Raw genomic sequence first — 21,670 nt, 5'->3', positions numbered from 1 at the left:
TTGATTGAGTCTTGTTGCTTCCTGGTAGGTGAAGATATACTGGTTTCTGTATTGGATTGTGGTTGTAAAATGGGGGAAGAAGAAAAATATCACCACACTACCTGAGTTAGGTAGTTTCTGCTTTCCCTTAATTGTACTAGGAGGACTTCTTTGGCCTTTCTGTAAAGCAGTGCTAGTTAGAATAGGAAGGAAGAGATATGTGAGTATAAAAAAAAGGCCAAAATGGGAGACACTGTGTTTATGAGTTGAAAAACCCCAGTCACCGTGTGATGACTGATATATATCAGTCTGATTACCAGCAGTCAAGCTAACTTCCCACTTTGTTACATATTCTTCTTCAGTAGTCTCTCATTGTTTTTTTTCTTTTTCTTTTTATATTATTAAAAAAATTTTTTTATTTGAATTCTTAATGTGCAGGAAGTGATTGAGAATGGAAGAATTCAGGTAAAAAGAGCAGACAAATTATTTGGTTCACAAAAGAATGGATCAAAAAAATGAATAGCGGGGTGCTTAAGTGAGTTAATATATGTAAATAAATGCCTAATATAATTCCCAACGGGGGCGCCTGGGTGGCTCACTGGTTTAAAGCCTCTGTCTTCCGCTCAGGTCATGATCTCAGGGTCCTGGGATGGAGCCCTGCATCGGGCTCTCTGCTCAGCAGGGAGCCTGCTTCCTCCTCTCTCTCTGCCTGCCTCTCTGCCTACTTGTGATCTTTGTCTGTCAAATAAATAAATAAAATCTTAAAAAAAAAAAAAAGAATAGCTTGAAAATGACTGGGAGAATAAGAACAGCTAACACTTAAATATAATATTTAGTATATGTAATTTAGTATATTTAGTATAAATATATTTAGTATAAATAATATATATTATTTATAATATATAACATATAAATAAATATATTTAGTATAAATAATAAATATATTATTTATTGCTATTTTTAAGGATTTTATTTATTTGATACAAAGAGAGCTCACGCATAAACAGGGGGAACCACAGAGAGAGAGGGAGACATAGACTCCCTGCTGAGCAGGGAGCCCGATGCAGGGCTCAATCCCAGGACCTGAGAGCGTGACCTGAGCTGAAGGCAGATGCTTAACCGGCTGAGCCACCCAGGCTCCCCAATTTTACGATCTATTTCAGAGATGGAGAGAGAAAAGGAAGCATGAGTGGGCGGAGGGAGAGAGGGAGAAGCAGACTCCTTGCTGAGCAGAGAACCCTATGTGGGGCTCCATCCCAGGATGCTGGGATAATGACCTGAGCTGAAGGCAGACACTTAACCGACTGAGCCATCCAGGCACCCCCACTGTTTTTTTTTTTTTAAAGGTTTTTTGTTTTTTGTTTTTAATTTTATTTATTATTTGACAGAAAGTACAAGCAGGGGGAGCAGCAGGGAAAGGGAGAATCACATTCCCACTGAGCAGAGAGCCCGACACAAGGCTCCAACTGAGGGCCCTGGGATCATGACCTGAGCTGAAGGCAGACATTTAACTGCTTAAAAACTGCTTAACTGCTTAACTGCTTAACCAGCTGAGCCATCCAGGTGCCACCCCATCAACGCCCCGTTGTTTTTTCTTAACAAATGTTAACAGGTTTTTTCTTTAGGAAGATTCAATTGATTTTTTTTTTAATTTAAAAGAAGTATATGAGGGGCGCCTGGGTGGCTCAGTGGGTTAAAGCCTCTGCCTTCGGCTCAGGTCATGATCCCAGTGTCCTGGGCTCGAGCCCCACATCGGGCTCTCTGCTCCGCAGGGAGCCTGCTTCTTCCTCTCTCTCTGCCTGCCTCTCTGCCTAGTTGTGATTTCTCTCTGTCAAATAAATAAAATATTAAAAAAAAAAAAGAAGAGTTAAAAAAAAAAAGAAATACATGAAAACATGGCTAAAATAGGGGCACCTGGGTGGCTCAGTGGGTTAAGCCTCTGCCTTCGGCTCAGATCATGATCTCAGGGTCCTGGGATTGAGTCCCTCATCGGGCTCTCTGCTCAGCAGGGAGCCTGCTTTCCCCTCTCTCTCTGCCTGTCTCTCTGCCTACTTGTGATCTCTCTCTCTGTCAAATAAATAAAAATCTTTTTTAAAAAATGGCTAAAATATTGTGAAACTAAATTGCAAGTTTAGCATTCCAGTAATTGTTGACATTTTTTGCCATTCACTGATGTACAATTAGGTTATGCCCATTCCTCAGTCTGACTTATGGTCTTGCCAATTACTTTTCTGACTCATGGGTTTGCGACTTTTAAGCTAATGCCCTGTTTACCATTTCTGATTTCTGAACGCACTCATTTTCTACCAATTTATCATTTGCCACTTTGTGAATTCAGTTATTTCATGTTAAGCCACCTGAAGCAAGTAAGAAGACAACTAGAATTTCTGAAATAAAAAATTAAGTTTAGAAATTACTAAACAAATGTTGAATAATAAGACAAAATTACAGGAAAGCAACATATGTCATGGGATGAGCCAGAAAACTTTGTTTTGAATCCTACTCTTTGATACAGAAAACTATGAATTTGGTCAAGTTACTTAACTATTTTGAACCTCAATATTCTGAATTTGTAAAGCAGTAATAATAATATCCATCTTCGGGTGCATGGGTGGCTCAGTGGGTTAAGCCTCTGCATTCAGCTCAGGTCATGATCCCAGGGTCCTGGGATCAGCCCCGAATTGGGCTCTCTGCTCAGCGGGGAGCCTGCTCCCCCCACCCTCTGCCTGCCTCTCTGCCTACTTGTGATCTCTGTCTGTCAAATAAATAAATGAAATCTTTAAAAAAAATAATATCCATCTTCTACCTTGTAGGATTGTTGGTGGTGTTTGGCATGTATTAGAGGTGGTATTTGTAAGGCACCTGATATGGTGTGCTTGGCACATAATCTTTATTGCTATGGGCAAACTAAAAATGTAAGGTTTAAAATGTCACAGCTATACCACAGATAGGCTAATCATAAATCAGCCTTTTCTTCCACGGTCAAACCTGTTCTGACCATCATTAGGCTAATCTTGATCTAAAGTATTTCTCGTATTTAAAATTAAATTACATTATATCACATAAATTTGGGCGCCTGGGTGGCTCAATTGGTTGAGTATCTACAGGTCATGATCCAGGGGCTCCCTGCTTGGTGGAGAGCCTGCTTCTCCCTCTCCCTCTGCTGCTCCCTCTGCTGTTCACCCTGCTCGTGCTGTCTCTCACTCTCTCTCTCTCTCAAATAATAAATAAAATCCTTAAAAAAGTTTAAAAAATAATAATTAAAAAGCTCTGCATAGGAAACTATCAAAAAACTGAAAGACAACTTACTGAATGGGTGAAGACATTTGCAAATGATATATCCAATAAAACGTTAGTATCCAAAATATATAAAGAACTGATACAACCCAACATAAAAAAACCCAAATAATCCAATTAAAAAATGGACAGAAGACATGAACAGACATTTCTCCAAAGAAGATATGCAAATGGCCAATGGACACATAAGATCCTTAACATCACTCATCATCAGGGAAATGCAAATCAAAACCACAATCAGATATCACCTCACACTTTGACCAGAATGGCTAAAATAACTCAAGAAACCGGTATTGGCAAGGCTATGGAGATACAGGAACCCTCGTGCACTGTTGGTGGGAACACAAACTGGTTGAAGACAGTATAGAAGTTCCTCAAATAATTAGAAGTAGAATTACCATATGATCCAGTAATTCCACTACTTCATATTTACCCAAAGAATACAAAATATTAATTCCAAAGGATGTACGCACCCTTATGATTATTGCAGCATTATTTACAAAAGCCAAATTACAGAAGCAGACCAAGTATCCATCAATAGAGGCATGGATAAAGAAGATGTGAGACAGACATACACACACTGGAATATTATTTTAGGCATAAAAAAAGAATGAAATCTTGTCATTTGCAACAACACAGAGCTGGAGGATATTCTAGCTCCTAAGAATGTATAGAGTTGTTGAAACTATTATGTATACCCGAAACTAACACTATGTTAACTGTACTGGAATTAAAATAAAATTTTTAAAAAGTAACACTTATTTTAAAAATACATGATTTAATTTAAAAATAGCCCAGCTGGAGTTCCGTTCCTTGCTGCTGTGGACTCTGGGCAGCCGGGGTCGGTGAAGGATATCAAGATGGCTGGGTGAAAACTTGCTCTAAAAACCATTGACTGGGTAGCTTTTGGGGAGATCATACCCCGAAACCAGAAGGCCATTGCTAACTCCCTGAAATCTTGGAATGAGACACTTACCTCCAAGTTGGCCACTCTCCCTGAGAAATCCCCTACTATCGACTGGGCTTACTACAAGGCCAATGTGGCGAAGGCTGGCTTGGTAGATGACTTTGAGAAGAAGTTCAATGCCCTGAAGATTCCTGTGCCAGAGGATAAATACATTGTTCAGGTGGACGCTGAAGAAAAAGAAGATGTAAAAAGTTGTGCTGAGTTTTTGTCTGTCTCAAAGGCCAGGATTGTGGAATACGAAAAACAGCTGGAGAAGCTAAGGAACATAATTCCATTTGATCAGATGACCATTGAGGACCTGAATGAAGCCTTCCCAGAAACCAAATTAGACAAGAAGAAGTATCCCTATTGGCCTCACAAGCCAATCGAAAACTTATAAACTTGAGGTGGGGAGAGAGCTCTGGCCTTCGTATTATAAACGCTGGACATTAAAAATAATGGATACGGAAAAAAAAAAATAGCCCAGCTGGATAGTTCATGCAGTTTGAAAATTATATATTGATGAAAATCTAGAACTTAATACTAAATCTGCTTATTGGATTTTTATTCTTAAAACCAATTTTTCTAGGACTATGAGCATTTATATTTTTATTACATTTCATCAACAACAAATTTACAAAAATACTAAGAAGAAAATAATGATCCTGCTTTGAAGTTTAAAAAAAAATGCCTTTAAAATATTTTTATAAGAATTCCAAGGGGCACCTGGGTGGCTCAGTGGGTTAAGTGTCTGTCTTTGGCTCAGGTCATGATCCCAGGTTCCTGGGATTGAGCCATGCTCCCTGCTCAGTGGAGAGTCTGCTTCTGCATTTCCCTTTCCCCCTGCCCCTGTGCGTGCGCTCACTCTCTCTCAAATAAATAAGTAAAATCTTACAAAAAAATAATTCCTTTGGTAAGTAAAACATCTCTTCATTTTAGGACCAGAGATAGTAAATAAAAAGTCAAATATCTTGCCTAGTGCTAGGGGATGGTTTTTTCTTTCTGGTATCTTACCTGGGAATAGACAAGAAATAGAATTTAAAAAAATACTCATAGTACTATTTTCGTGTTAATAATAAAACTTCACAGTGAGAAGAATTTGAAAAGACTTTACAGACTGACCCTTTGCTTACAACGTTGTTTTTCAGCTGATGATATTCTATCAGTAATATTTTTATTGCATTGGGTTTTCAACATTGCTATAATTCGAGAGTACTCCTAATGATCGGAAGATACATATTTATGATTTTACATTTAAGTTTCTACTTTTTCTTCAGGTATGACAGCAGTTATCTGTACTTACCCTCTTGACATGGTGAGAGTACGCCTAGCATTCCAGGTGAAAGGGGAACACACTTACACAGGAATTATTCATGCATTCAAAACAATTTATGCAAAGGTATTTCACATTTACTTTTCTCACCTATATCGTGCCCCCCTCTTTTTTATGTAAGCTCCATGTTCAACATGGGGCTTGGACTCTTGACCCCAAGATCAAGAGTCTCAAGCTCCACTGATAATTTGAATGTTATTTAAACTCTTTTGTTTATGGTTATTGATATTAATAATAATTTTGATACATCTATGTTTCAGGGGGGGTTCCAAAATAATTTTTTCATTGGAATGTATGCTTTTGTTTTTTGATGTTTTCATACTAAACGCAATGTAATCTTACTTCTAATTTTTCTTCATTCAAAAGGAAGGAGGTTTCCTTGGATTTTACAGAGGCCTGATGCCCACTATATTAGGAATGGCTCCATATGCAGGTATTTTCAAATTTGGCAGAATCTTGATCTTTTATTCTTTTCTAAGAATGATTTTAAAATTTTAGCATTTTGTACTCAAGTCCTTATTCACTCTGGATTTATTTTTTTCTTCCTTAAGGATAATCGTTTGATCGAGGACTATTTATTAAATAGCCCCTCCTTTCCCCAGTGATCTGCAGTGGTACTTTTAAACATAATAGGTGCAGTTTCATGAATCTTTATATTTGGTTGGACAAGTCCCTTTATCTTTTTTTTTTTTTAAGATTTATTTATGTATTTGACAGAGAGAGAGAGATCACAAGCAGGCAGAGAGGGAGGCAGAGAGAGAGAGAGGGAAGTAGGCCCCCCACCCAGCAGAGAGCCCGATGTGGGGCTTGATCCCAGGACCCTGAGACCATGATCTGGGCCGAAAGCAGAGGCTTCAACCCACTGAGCCACCCAGGCGCCCCTTTTTTCTCTGTCTTTTTTTTTTTTTTTTTTTAAGATTTTATTTACTTATTTGACAGAGAGAGAGAAATCACAAGCAGGCAGAGAGAGAGAGGGAAACCTTTTTTTTTTTTTTTTAAAGATTTTTTATTATTTGACAGAGAGAAATCACAACTAGGCAGAGAGGCAGGCAGAGAGAGAAGAGGAAGCAGGCTCCCTGTGGAGCAGAGAGCCCAATGCGGGGCTTGATCCCAGGACCCTGGGATCATGACCCGAGCCAAAGGCAGAGGCTTTAACCCACTGAGCCACCCAGGCACCCCCCCTTTTTTTTAAGGCAAGTAAGAACTATAGATATTCTGTTATTCTATGCACTTTTTAGAATCAGTTTTTGATATGGCACAAAAACCCTTGTTGGGATTTTGAATGACATTTTATACAGATCTTGCACATTTTTTTTTTAAAGATTTTATTTATTTATTTGACAGAGAGAGATCACAAGTAGGCAGAGAGGCAGGCAGAGAGAGAGGAGGAAGCAGGCTCCCTGCGGAGCAGAGAGCCTGATGCGGGGCTCGATCCCAGGACCCCGAGATCATGACCTGAGCCGAAGGCAGCGGCTTAATCCACTGAGCCACCCAGGCGCCCCGCACATTTTTTTTTTTTTTTAAGATTTTATTTATTTATTTGACAGACAAGAGATCACAAGTAGGCAGAGAGGTAGGTAGAGAAAGAAGAAGGGAAGCAGGCTCCCTGCCGAGCAGAGAGCCCGATGTGGGGCTCGATCCCAGGACCCCGGGATCATGACCCGAGCCGAAGGCAGAGGCTTTAACCCACTGAGCCACTCAGGCGCCCCAAATCTTGCACATTTTTGTTAGCTATATTTATAGATACCATATAAGCTGTGTTGTGTCTTTTAGAAAATTGCATTTCAGTTTGTTGTTTTATTTAATTTTATCTGATCTTATAGCTAGCCATTATCCTACTTGTTGATATTATAGCCAGCCACTACGTTACTTATAGATGCTTTGAGATCTTTACTTATAGATGCTGTGTGGGAAATTCATATCCTGTACAAATAATACCATTTTTCTTATCCATTCTAATCCTTATTTCCTTATTTATTTATATTTATCTTACCTTACTGTAACAGCTAAGGACCTATAGTACAGCAGTGAACAGAAGTGAAGTTACTGGGCATTTTAGCTCCTTAATGATTTTAAAGGGACTGTTTGTAATACTTATTTACTTAGCATAATGTTCATATATGGCATAAAGGAAGTTTTGGCAAGAATTTATGTGAATTGATGTTGAATTTTATCAGACACCCTTTCCTACATTTACAGATGTGCTCACATAGTTTTTTCCTTTAACTGTTAATATGATGAATGGTCTTAATAGGTGTTCTAAGATCAACCCAAATTGGTTATGACAAAATGACCTTTTTATGTCCTGTTGAATTAAGTTTGCTAATTGTTCTCAGAAGTTTTACATCTGTATTCCTAAATGAGATTAGCTTGTAATATTCTTTTTGTAATATCCTTCTGTGGTTTGGGTATCAAGTTTATATACATCTCACAAATGAGTTGAAGAGAATTTCCAAATTTTCCATCTTCAGGAATAATCTCTAATAAAATGATTAGAATTATCTGCTTTCTGAAAGTTTTCATTGTGGATGATTTTTAAATACTGGTCTAATTTCTTAAATGGTTGTAGGACCATTCAGATTTTCTATCTTTTGTGGACCATTTTCGGTAATTCATACCTTTCTTTACCATTTTGAACTTGACCCTTTTGTATTAGTTTCCTTTTTTTTTTTTTGACAAAAGTTTTCCCTTATTCTCTTATTTCCCTTATTTCCCGTATTTTTTACATCTGTTCTATTGTCCTTTTTTCATTTTTATTTGTTTAATCATTTATTAGATTTTGCAAAGAATCAGTTTTGGCTTTTGTTTTCTTCTCTAGTCTACCTTTATTTTCCATTTCATTGATTCCTTACTCATATTTTAATTATTTCCTTCTTCCTCAGGTTTATTCTTCAGCTGGATGCTTACCTCATTTATTTTCAACCTTTGGGTTTTTTTTTTTCCTAATAAAGGCTTTCCCCCGCTAAATCCTACTTCAGCTGTACCCCATGAGTTTATTTTATTCTTTGTTTTTACTTAAAATGTGGAAATTTTCAAACATGTTCAAAAGTAGATAATAGTATTCTGAGCCATCATGCACCTAGCACCTACCTTCAACAATGATCAACTCACTACCAATCTTTTTTCACCTGTGCCCCTAAATACTCCCTCCACTCTCATCCCAAATTGTTTTAAAGCAAATCCATTTTATTTCATCTACAGTATTTCAGTATTCAGCTCCTCTCTATGCTTTTTCTTTTAAAGCATAACCATACACTTTTCCTTTTAAAACAAAACCATGCATATTTGCCTAGTGTAATTTTCAGCTTTTTATTTGCTACTTTTTAATGTCTTTGTGTTTTAGGTATTCCTTTTGCAATCATTATGTAATGGGTATTTTTAAAAATTTGTACTTGTTTCTATACTTTGCTATTTGATTTCTACCTGTGGGCTTTTCTTTTTATGTTTTTAAAAATGTCTTTCTTGTTTGCTTATTTTCTGAACTCTTACCCACTGTTTTGTATAAATTTACTTGCCCCTTTCTATGGTTGTTGGTCTTTAATTATGGGTCCATTACTTGATCTTAATCTCCTAAGTTTCAGACCCAGTGTTCCACCTTCTGCAGACCCAGTGGCAAGATCCATCTCAATAGCTTTCTGCTATTGGCTTCATTATTTAGAGTCACTTCACCTCTCTCATGGGCCCACAACTCCCAAATGGACTCCAGCTTATATTTTTGGAAGGCTGTGGTGCTGGGGTTCTTGAAACCTTCTCAGCCTTTTTGGAAGTCCAGTGGCAGTGACAGAGTCATTCAGAGTATCTAGATTGCTGTTATGTTGGAAGCAGAACTTCATAATTTTTTGCTCTATTTTCTTCTTTAAGTTTTTTGTTTTTAAAATATTTTTAACCTAATTATAGTATATACATAATTTTGTTTCTTCATTTTTACCCATTTCCCATTTTTCATATATTTGAATATTCTTCACAAATGTCATTTTTATTAGTTGTGTCATATTTCACTGAATACTATTCCACCTCATTTAGATATTTCTAAAATTTTTAACTTACTTTTAACCTGCAATTAGTTTCCTCATTATGAGCCTTTTCAGATTTTAGATTGTCTTTAAAATAGACTTCCCAAATATAAAAGTATATGAATATTCTAAAATTATATATCATCAATTCAAAATACTGTAATAAGAATTTTGTATAAAGAATAAATGTATATATTGAGGTATTCGCCTAGACTGAGTTTTTGTTAGTGCTCATTTCTTGTTAAGCATCAAGAATATTTTAAACATATTTTATAATTTAGTAGATATCAAGTTATCTTGAGTAATGTTTAGTTATTAGAATTGCTTGAATTCTATTCTTGATTTTGTTAATATAGACTTTAATGGGTCTATTATAAAATCATGTAAATGTTCAGCAAGCACCAAGTACATGTTATTGATAAATTAATATTTATTAGATTTCACATGTCTTGTGATCCAATATGAACATGTCTTTCATGGTTACAACTCTTCCCTGAAGACAAAATTAGATGCTGAGTTAAAATAACAATTCTTTGTCACTCCTGAAGTTTTTTTATCTTATCACCATCATTGTTAATGTGAATATAAGTTGTCATATTTACTTGTAATTATTAGTCATGAATTTTAACTTTTTACCATGTGAAACCTTGGAAACTATTTAATTCTATTAATATATAAAGTGGCATTTATAACCAACTACTGCCTTTATTCAATAAACTGAAGTATATATTAGTGTATGAAAACCATGGCTATACTTTTTATAGGTGTCATCTTTAGGTTATTTATAAATGTTAATTAAACTTTTTTCCTATAGAATAAGCCAAGCATCAGAAATCAGGAAATGTATAGTTTGTTCCTTGAGTTAATTGTTTATTATGAAGAATAGTGTATTTTTCTGACTCATGTACTATTAAGCATCGTGGTGAATCTATATTTTGTTTTTCAGGTGTTTCATTTTTTACTTTTGGTACCTTAAAGAGTGTTGGGCTTTCCCATGCTCCTACCCTTCTTGGCAGACCTTCATCAGACAATCCTAATGTCTTAGTTTTGAAAACCCACATAAACTTACTTTGTGGTGGTGTTGCTGGAGCAATAGCACAGACAATATCGTAAGTTTCTTCATCAACTTAATTCAGTCTAATCGCAGTTTCAGTCTTGATTTTCAGCATTAGCTAATCATTTTATTTTTTCTAATAGATAATTTAAACACAGGATCCCTTGCAAAACATAAGCTGTAATCTAATACATTTTTCCAGATGTAGCACTTTAAGCGTGTTGTAAATAATTAGGTGCCAAATTGACCAAATTAGTTTGAACCCATCCAGATTCCTGTGCATTCATTTAAAAGAAAGAAAGAGGGGCACCTGGATGGTTCAGTCCATATAGCTTGTGATTCTTGATCTTGGACTTGTAAGTTCAAGTTCCACATTGGGTGTAGAGATTACTTAAAAATAAAATCCTTTAAAAAAATAAAATAAAATCCTTAAAACATTTTTTTAATGAAAGAAAAAAAGCAAGATAGAAAGAATTATTAAGTATGGTCATCATACATATTTGCTTATGAATTTGCCTTTATGAGTTTCTGAAATCTGAGCTCTGTGTGTGTGTGTGTAAGGAGACACTTCTCTTATATATACATATAAATGCATATAAATCTTGAAGGGTTCCTTTGTGCCAGGCAGTGTAGTAGACTTTAGGACTTTTGCTGAGGGCAGAACAAAGTTATTGCTTCAAAAAGCGTATATTCTTAAGACAGTGGCAATACAATAGAATTTATATCTTAATAGAAGTTGTAGTGGGAATATAGACGAAGGTATTACTGTATTGTAATTGGGAAGGTGATCAAAGAGGCTGGCACACTAGGAAGCAGGAACTTTTCAGGAACAAGAAGAAAAGCTTTCTGTGACTTGAGGAGTATCGTGAAAAAGAGGAAGTAGTGTCACAAAGAAAAAAAAGAGTATCGGGCGCCTGGGTGGCTCAGTGGGTTAAGCCTCTGCCTTTGGCTCAGCTCGGGTCACAACTCTGCTCAGCCGGGAGCCTGCTACCCCTTTTCTCTCTCTCTCTCTGCCTGCCTCTCTGCCTACTTGTGATTTCTCTCTCTCTGTCAAATAAATAAATAAAATCTTAAAAAAAAAAAAAAGAGTATCCAATGGTAAGGAAAAGGCAAAGTAAAATAAGTACCAAAATGTAAGGTGTTTATTAGATTTTACAGTGAAAAGATCACCTTTGCAAAAGCGGATTCAGTGTACCTTTGTGTGGAAGCCGATCGTACGAGGTTGAAGGTCAAGAAGAAAAGGTGTATGATTTTCTTTTATAAACCTGACTGTGGAACCTTGCTCATTTTCAGAAACCCTCCAGCTCCCTGATTCTCTTCTTGTTTTTACTGCCTTTTTTCTTTACTACTCACTTCCAATTTAGATCCTTTAAATTTGTCTTTAATTTCCCACTTGTTTTCTTAAACTGTATTCTACACCTATTGACTCTTACCAAATCCGAAGGCTCCCTTTCAGTTCTTTTGCTTCCTTTCAGTTGTTCTAGTTCTGGGTTTTTGTAACAGTAACCTCTCTCGGTATTTTCTTGATTCATATCCTCATCTTGCTACCTATTCATGCTGATTTGTTAAGGCCCAGCCTGACTTTAGTCCTCTGCTCTTCCCATAAATACCTAGAATAGCTCATCTATCTTTATGGTTTCAGTGGTCACTTCTGAACAAATAACAAATTCTCTTTAAGTCTTTGTTACTGACTCTCCATTACTTCTCCAGCAAGCTCTTGGATGTTTCTACTTGGACTTCTGCCATCAGTGCAAACTCCATAGTCCAGGTAGTACTTTCTTCTCTTCCTCTTGGTGACAATCTTCAGCTCCTAGCTTTCTTATTCATTACTGATAACTATTCATCTTCTAGCCCTGGTAATATCTTGAAATCAATTTTCACATTCCCAATTATCACTCTGTCTTATTTTTTACTGTAGAACATTGCCTAATGTGCTTTTTCTTTCTTTCTCTTATTTCCCTTTTTCTACTCCCTGTACCTCGTCTTCTTTCATTCTCTCCTGTCGACTAACCAATTCCTTGTACTCACATATGTCTTTCCCTGCTTGGAAACTGAATCCTTCAGGTTAAGGTTTTTTCCCTCAATTCTCATAAAGTTTCTCCCTCTTACTATCCCCCTTAAAAAATAATTCCTGGAGATGCTATTGAAATACATACGGAGCTTCAGTGACTGGTAATGTTATTTTTTAAACTGTTCGATTAAAAAACATGGTTTCTTTTCAGTTATAACATTTCATTGAAAATAGAAATGTATATAAAAGTATATTATTATTTTTGTTATATATCATTTAAGTATATAGTATGTACCATGGAAACCTTTGAATAGAAAAGTATAAAGTTTTGGGTTTTTTTTTAATATTTTATTTATTTGACAGAGAAAAATCACAACTAGGCAGAGAGGCAGGCAGAGAGAGAGGAGGAAGCAGGCTCCCTGCGGAGCAGAGAGCCCTACACGGGGCTCGATCTCAGGACCCTGAGATCATGACCTGAACTGAAGGCAGCGGCTTAATCCACTGAGCCACCCAGGCGCCCCTGAATAGGAAAGTATAAAACAGCTTTGTCACGCTGGAGAATGTCTCTAAGATTTAATTGACTAATGTTGGGATAATAGTACCTACTTCACATAGTTGTGAAGATACAATGAGATAATTTACATAAATTGTTTAGCATAGGACCTAACACAAGTAGTCAATATTAGCAAAATAAAAGTAATTTAAAAAAATCACTTGTGGTCCCACTCCTATAAGAGATTACTTTTGTAAGTTTCATTTCAGGTAAATTTTTTTTTACGTAGCATTTTCTCTGTCTTCTAAATGCAATATGTGTATTGTTGGTTTTTGTCCTTAAGGAAGAATTTTTGTCGGTCTACTGTATACAGGGGGACTTGCTGAATACTCATAGAACTGTGGTTCTCATCTGGGGGTGATTTTGCCCCCAGTGGACATTTATTAATGACTGGAGACAATTTTGACTGTCACAGCTGTCATGTTGTCGGCAGAGACCAGGGTTGCACTTACAGCACAGGATAGACCCCGCACAATTAAGAATTACCCAGCCTAAACTGTTCATAGTGCCAAAGTTGACAAACCGTGTCTTAGCTTCCAACAATGAAAAATACCCAGTTTGAATCTTCAGAAAGTACCATTTAATTTGGCCTTGAGGAATGAATAGAACACTGTATTGCAATGCTGAGAGAGAAGAATCATCTAACCCAATGGAACCACATAACCAAAAGCAAGACCTTATGGGCTTATATACAGACTCCCAAAACAATAAAAACATAGGAACACATTCTTTTCTAAGGAAATAATATGTAGGGCTTTGTATTCAATAATTGTTGAGTAGAACACTAAAAATCATTTTTAAGTCCTGCCTTTTTCTTCTAGCTACCCATTTGATGTAACTCGTCGGCGAATGCAGTTAGGAACTGTTCTTCCAGAATTTGAAAAGTGCCTGTAAGTTCTCTGTCATTGTTCATTTTCTTTAGGAAATGGAATGTTCAAAGTGAGTAGGGAAATAGGACTATGGTCTTACTAGTTGTCCAGATATTATTATGAGATAGTGTTGCCAGTAAATATTACAGACATAGTCCAAACAAAATAGATTGGACTAATGAGCCTGGCAATTCTATGTATAATGCTTGTACTTGTTTGGAATGAATTGCTGCTTTATTGTGAATTTTCACTTGGTGGGGTTTGTTTTTTTTTTATATTTTATTTATTGGACACCTGGGTGGCTCAGTGGGTTAAGCCGCTGCCTTCGGCTCAGGTCATGATCCCAGGGTCCTGGGATCGAGGTCCGCATCGGGCTCTCTGCTCAGCGGGGAGCCTGCTTCTACCCTGCTCCCTCTCTCTCTCTGCCTGCCTCTCTGCCTACTTGTGATCTCTGTCTGTCAAATAAATTTTAAAAAATCTTTAATATTTATTTATTTGACAGAGAGAGAGAGAGATCACAAGTAGGCAGAGAGGAAGGTGGTGGGAGCGGGAAAGCAGGCTCCCTGCTGAGCAGAGAGCCCAATGCGGGGCTCCATCCCAGGACCCTGGGATCATGACCTGAGCTGAAGGCAGAGGCTTTAACCCACTGAGCCACCCAGGCACCCCTTATAAAGTTTTTATTATTATATTATTTTCAGCTTGTTTTTACACTTGCCTTCCAAAAGCTATTTAAGATGGCATTTTAGCTTCTTTTTAAAATGCTGTTATGGGGTACCTGGGTGACTAGGGGGTTAAGCCTCTGCCTTTGGTTCAGATCATGATCTCAGGGTCCTGGGATCAAGCCTTGCATAGGGTTCTCTGCTCAGGAGGGAACCTGCTTCCCCCTCTCTCTCTGCCTGCCTCTCTACCTATTGTGATCTCTCTCTGTCAAATTAAAAAAAAATGCTGTTATGGGAGGGTTGGCGCCTGGGTGGCTTAGTTGGATAAGCATCTGACTTTGCTCAGGTCATGATGTCAGGGTCCTGGAATTGGCCCTGTATCCATCCAGGCATGGCACTCAGCGGGGAGTCTGTTTGTCCTTCTGACCATGCTCATGCTGTGTCTCTCTATCAAATAAATAAAATCTTTTTAAAAAATGCTATTATGAATCCTGAAATTGTCTCCTCATGAGTGGGTATAATGGTTTTGTCATTTAATCATTATCTTTCAGTACCATGTGGGAGACTATGAAGTATGTCTATGGACACCATGGAATTCGGAAAGGATTATATCGTGGTTTATCTCTTAATTACATTCGCTGTGTTCCCTCTCAAGCAGTGGCTTTCACAACATATGAACTTATGAAGCAGTTTTTTCACCTCAACTAAAGAAAATCATGTTTTCTTTTAAATCTCAGAGGGAGAAACAAAATGTTACTTTAATTTTGGGAGGAACATTACTTGAAGGGGGATATTTGCCTTGTCACAGGAACCACTGGTTTTTTAGTACTTGATTTTTTTTTTTATTCATCACAAATCAGAAGTGCTTACTGTGCTTTTTGATGCCAAATGTTATACCTTAGAACATTGAAAAAAATTCCTAAGCTGATGCTGGCTAATCAGTTAGGTTATTTGAAACTATTTTAAAGTGTTACTTGGAAGTAGAACTAACTTAAAATGGGATTTAAGAGGTTGCCATTAGCTTTATCATGCTTTAATTATAATCATGATTTTCAAAGACTCTATGATTGGTTATTATTATTATAAATAGGCTTGGTTATATTGCAGCAGAAGGGTGAAAACTGAATTTTTAAATTATGCAAAACATAGCTTGGGGGGTTGGTGCTTGGCTGGCCCACCCAGAAGAGCATATGACTCTTAATCTTGGGATCATAAGTTTGAGCCCCACTATGTGTGTAGAGATTACTAAAAATAAAAAAAAAATTTAAAAAAACCTTACAAACACATAGTTTAGATGCCAGCATTGAAGATTATTCTTATTATCTCTTTTCTCATAATTCTGCTCCACTGCATAAAGGGACTGACACTTTTCTCTTTGTTTTTAAATAAAATAAATGTTGTATTTAAAAATTAGCCTTGTAGAAACTCAACAATAAATGAAGAATTTTCAGGTATTGCTCAAATGTTATTACTAGGTACTAGGTACTATGACTGACTTAAATTTGCTTTTAAAAGTCAATGTATTTCCCAAAGGCAGTAATAATAAATACTGAATATCTTTGCTCTCAAAACAGATTAGCGTTATAAATTTGTTTTTGTTAGGTGATTTGGTATACACTAGAAAATTTATTTAAGTGGACTGTGAAATATCCATTAATATAAGATGTGTATGTCAAAGAATGTAAGGTATTTTGTCATGATACATCAACTAGTTCTTCCATGTAAAATAATTTTAGTGCAATATAACCTTAAATAGAAATGTAAGACATGATTTAATTATTATTCTTTATATTAAAATGGTTTAAAATATAAGAATTCCATTTACTGTGTTTTGATTACCTATTATCTTTTACTGTAAGCATGACAGAAATGAGAAGGGAACAATTATGGTTCTGTCCTCAGAAATAGTGATTTGTAGAATTGATGTGATTCTTTTGATCAATGCAAACTATTTTAATTGTTCTAACTTTATAGTTTTTCTACTGAGGTAAAATTGACATATAGCAATATATTAGTTTCAGGTGCACAATGTAATGATTCAATATTTGTATTTACCGCAAAATAATCACCACAATAAGTCTAGTTACCATCTAATTGATGTATTAGAAAACTAAGTTGTAAGTGTTATTTCTGCTTCAGTTTTAATTTTGTTTGCATAAAAGATTTTTTGTCATAACTTGGTAAAAATTAGATGAACTGGTTTCATTTTCAAAGTCTTTATTTTAAAATGAATATGTATCTTTGTATGATTTGTAAGTGTACCCACAAGTAGAAATACATGTGTTCTTAAAACTATTTTGTATATTTTCATTTCTGGGCTACATTGTAGCTAAATATTGTTATCAAATTCAAGGTAATTTAAATGTATGAAATAAGTATCTCAGTTATGTTATCAATAAAAGAGGACTGCAAATATTTTTTTAAATAAAAATTTGCATTCTATGTCTATTATAGAATACATAGGATATTAAAAATAAATTTTATTTGTATTTTGGCCATTATTTCTCCTTTTTAACTGTTCACATTATTAAAAAAACTGTTCATTGTTGTGAATAAACAATGAATGTTGGAACACTGAAAAAATAGAATTAAATTAAAAAAAAACTTCACATCATTGAAGCACAAACGCTAAACATAAATAGTCAGAATGTAAGAGTATTTAAAATAGTGACGATATTTAAATGATTTATTTCAGATTGATGACCCAAAGTGTATCTTGCCAGGTTATCTTCCACTGAGGATTGACTGTTTCTGTTTTGATTTCCACTGTTAACTCTTCCTGCCTTTTGTGGGAATAGCCCTTTGACCTATAGAATGGGACAGACCACTGTCCCATAGGGATTGATAAGTGAGGTACCACTCCTAGCTCACAAGGGTATGGAGTTAGAAAAGTTAATAGGTATATATAATAATATCTTACCCTCTTCCCCCTCTGGGTATTAGCATCCATTTGTTCGCCACCCATTGTGTGTCAGGCATTATCAGCATTATGGATAGCTTACCTTGGGAAGTCTGTTAGCTGTACTTTCAGTCTGATTTGGATGTCCAACAGCATCTAACGTCAGGTATTTCTCTAATAGAGTAATGTCCTACACTTTATGGTAACTGCTTGTTTACCTATGTCCCCCCAGTTGGTTCTCTCAAGGACTGAGCTCTGCTTTCATCCCTTATAAGGAGGACAGAGTGAGGCACCATAATGGATGCTCAATGATGTTTATTGAAGAAGGATGGCTCAGTCCATGTTTTTGGAGACTTTATTATCAGTGGGGAGAAATAAGGCACATGGGAAGAGCAATTTGAAAAGACTCACAACCCTGAAATCAAGACCTGAGCTGAAATTAAAGAGTTTGGTGCTGATAGATACAAACAGTATCTTTCAAAAGTAAGGATGGAAAAATTCTTAACAACATAGCAAATCAGGCACCTGGCTACCTCAGCCGGTAGAACATGCAATTCTTGGTTCTGGAGTCATGAGTTGGGTGTAGACATTACTTTAAAAAAAATTAAATAAAGAAAGTAGGCAACACACTAGCAAATTAAACCTAGTGATACATAAAAAGTTTATTATAGCATAATCAAGTTAAATTTATCCTAGGATTGCCAAATGGTTTAACAGTCTAAAGTCAATAGTGTGATTTCCAGTAATAACAGCATAAAAGAGAAAATCCTTCAATGGATGCAGAAAAAGTACTTGGAAAATTCACTATTGATTCATTATATAAACCAGTAACATTAGAACAGAAGAGACCTTCCTCAATCTGATAGGGAGCATTTTGTCAGATTACATTTTCCAACAATACATTCCATCTCACCTGCTCTTCTCATGTGTCATTCTCATCCCATCAAGAGATAGGGACTATGTGGGGTACCTGGGTGGCTCAGTTGTTAAGCGTCTGCCTTCTGTTCAGGTTATAATCTGGGAGTCCTAGGATGAAGCTCCACATGGGAGCTCAGCAGGAAGCCTGCTTCTCCCTCTCCCACTCCCCCTACTTGTGTTCCCTCTCTCGCTGTCTCTCTCTGTCAAATAAATAAAATCTTAAAAAAAAAAAAAAAAGATGGTCAGCAGGAAGCCTGCTTCTCCCTCTCCCACTCCCCCTACTTGTGTTCCCTCTCTCGCTGTCTCTCTCTGTCAAATAAATAAAATCTTAAAAAAAAAAAAAAAGATGGGGCACCTGGGTGGCTCAGTGGGTTAAGCCTCTGCCTTCAGCTCAGGTGGTCATGGAATCGAGCCCTGCATCGGGCTCTCTGCTCAGTGGGGAGCCTGCTTACCCCCCCCCTCTCTCTCTGCCTGCTGCTCTGCCTACTTGTGATCTCTTTCCCTCTGTCAAATAAATAAAATCTTAAAAAAAATAAATAAAAGATTTAAAAAAAAAAGAGAGAGAGAGACTATGTTCACCTCCTAAATTTGGCTTGGTGCACCTAAGACTACAGTGGGAGTGAGGCTATGTGACTTTTGAGGTTGTCACAGAGCTGAGATGGCTTCCATCGAGTCTTTTGGAATTCTTGCTCCTGGAATCCAGCCACCATGCTATGAGGAAGCCAAGCAGCCTCTGCAGAGAAACTTACAGCCAGCCTCAACTTACCAGCCATTTGAGTAAGCCATCTTCAAATCGGGTTCTTCAGTCCCAGCTGATGCTTTGTGGAACAGAAATAAGCTTTCCCCACTGAGCTCTGTCCAATTGAAATTTCACAAGCTAAAAAAATTATTGTTGTTTTAAGACACTAAATTTGGGAAGTTTGTTTTTGTTTTTATGTAGTAGTAGATAACCGTAACAGTTATCCATGAAAACCCAACAGCTAGCGTCATACTTCATGGTGAAATATTGAATGCTTTCCTCCTAAAATCAGGTAGAAGGTAAGGATACCCAGTGTCACAACTTCTATTTAACCAATGAATATAGGTAAGAAAATGAAATAAAAAGCATAAAGATCAGAAAGGAAGAAGTAAAACTCCCTCTATTTGTAGATGACATGATTATTTACGTAGAAAGTCTTAATGGACCTATAGCACAATTTCGAGAAATTATAAGTGAATTTATATCTCAGGATATAAAGTAAATGTAAAAATATACATTTTTAAAAAAGATTTTATTTTCATTTTTATTTGCAGCCCCTGCTTCCGTCAAAGATTTTATTTTTAAGTGCTCTCTACATCCAGTGTGGGGCTTGAACTCACAATCACAAGATCAAGAGTTGCATGGTCCACCAATTGAGCCAGCCAGATGCCCCTAAAAATATGTACTTTTATTCACTATCAGGAAGCAATTCGAAAGCAATTTTTTAAAAAAGATTTATTTATTTGACAGAGAGAGACAGTGAGAGAGGGAACATAAGTGGGGGGAGTGGGAGAGGAGAAGCAGGCCTCCTGCAGAGCAGGGAGCCTGATGCAGGGCTTGATCCAGGGCCCTGGGATCATGACCTGAGCCGAAGGCAGACACCCAATGACTGAGTGCCCCCCAGGTGCCCCTGAAAAACAATTTAAAAGCAATTTCATTTAGGGGTACTTGGCTGGTTCAGTCCGTAGAGCCTGCGACTCTTGATCCCAATGTGGTGAGTTCAAGTCCCACACTGAGCATAGAGCTTACTTAAAAAAAAATTCAGGGGATACCTGGGTGGCTCAGTGGGTTAAGCCTCTCCTTTCGGCTCAGGTCATGACCCCAGGGTCCTGGGATCGAGTCCCGCATCGGCCTCTCTGCTTGGCAGGGAGCCTGCTTCTTCCTCTCTCTGCCTACCTCTCTGCCTACTCGTAATCTCTGTCAAATAAATAAATAAAATCTTAAAAAAAAAAAAAATTCAGGAGTGCCTAGGCTGCCTCAGTCAATTGGTGGAACATTGAAGTCTTGTGTGGGCTGTGAATTTGAACCCCACATTGGGTATAGAGACTACTTTAAAAAAATAAAATCTCAAAAAAAAAAATAAAATAAATAAAAAAAATAAAAAAATAAAATCTCGGGGCGCCTGGGTGGCTCAGTGGATTAAGCCGCTGCCTTCGGCTCAGGTCATGATCTCAGGGTCCTGGGATCGAGCCCCGCATCGGGCTCTCTGCTCTGCAGGGAGTCAGCTTCCTCCTCTCTCTCTGCCTGCCTCTCTGCCTACTTGTGACCTTCTCTCTGTCAAATAAATAAATAAAATCTCAAAAAAAAATAAAATAAAATCTTTAGGGGCACCTGAGTGGCACAGTCAGGCATCTGACTCTTGGTTTTGGCTCAGGTTTTGATCTCAGGGTCATGAGATCCAGCTTGGCATTGTGCTCCATGCTTAGTTCGCAGTCTGCTCGAGGATTCTCTCCCTCTCTCTGCCCCTCAAACTCATGCTCTCTCTCTCTCTCAAATAAATAAATCTTTAAAAAAAACCCTTTAAAGTACCTGGGTAGCTCAATCAGTACGGCATGTGACTCTCGATCTTGGGGTTTTAAGTTCAAACCCCATTTGGGGTATAGAGATTACTTTAAAAATAATCTTTAAAAAATAATAAAATCTTTAGTTAAAAAAAGGAACACAAGAGAAAAACAATTTATTTTTTAAAAAGATTTTATTTATTTATTTGACAGAGAGAGATCACAAGTAGTCAGAGAGGCAGGCAAAGAGAGAGGAGGAAGCAGGCTCCCTGCTGAGCAGAGAGCCTGATTCGGGGCTTAATCCCAGGACCTCTGGACCATGACCTGAGCAGAAGGCAGAGACCTTAACCCACTGAACCACCCAGGCGCCCCAACAATTTAATTTATAATAGCATCAAGAGTATAAAACATTTCAACTTAGTAAAAGATGTGCAAGAGCTCTACACTGACAATTACAAAATGTTGTTGAGAGACGTTAAAGATCTGTATAAATGGAGAGATAACCCATGTTTATGAATCAGAAGACTATAGTGTAAAGAAATTATTTTTTCTAAGTTGATGTATAGATAAATGCAATCTCAATCATAATTTCTGTAGGCTCTTTCTATTATTATTATTA

General features: G+C 36.9%; 1 protein-coding gene and 1 pseudogene across 1 annotated transcript in view; both read left to right on the top strand.

Moving 5' to 3' along the window:
- SLC25A16 (solute carrier family 25 member 16) overlaps positions 1–17,135 on the top strand; it is a 45,418-nt gene extending 28,283 nt beyond the window's left edge. Inside the window, exons 5-9 of the mRNA XM_046027922.1 lie at positions 5,500–5,621; positions 5,922–5,988; positions 10,515–10,677; positions 14,008–14,076; positions 15,266–17,135. Of these exons, the coding sequence (XP_045883878.1) occupies positions 5,500–5,621; positions 5,922–5,988; positions 10,515–10,677; positions 14,008–14,076; positions 15,266–15,422 (578 nt within the window). The 3' untranslated portion in view covers positions 15,423–17,135. The remainder of the gene's footprint in view (positions 1–5,499; positions 5,622–5,921; positions 5,989–10,514; positions 10,678–14,007; positions 14,077–15,265) is intronic.
- Positions 4,137–4,677, top strand: LOC123955660 (annotated as a pseudogene).
- Positions 17,136–21,670: the final 4,535 nt, after the last annotated feature.

This window comes from Meles meles, chromosome 13 (assembly GCF_922984935.1).
Source record: "Meles meles chromosome 13, mMelMel3.1 paternal haplotype, whole genome shotgun sequence".
NCBI classification, from domain to species: Eukaryota; Metazoa; Chordata; class Mammalia; order Carnivora; family Mustelidae; genus Meles; species Meles meles.
This window is presented reverse-complemented; position numbering and strand designations above follow the sequence as displayed.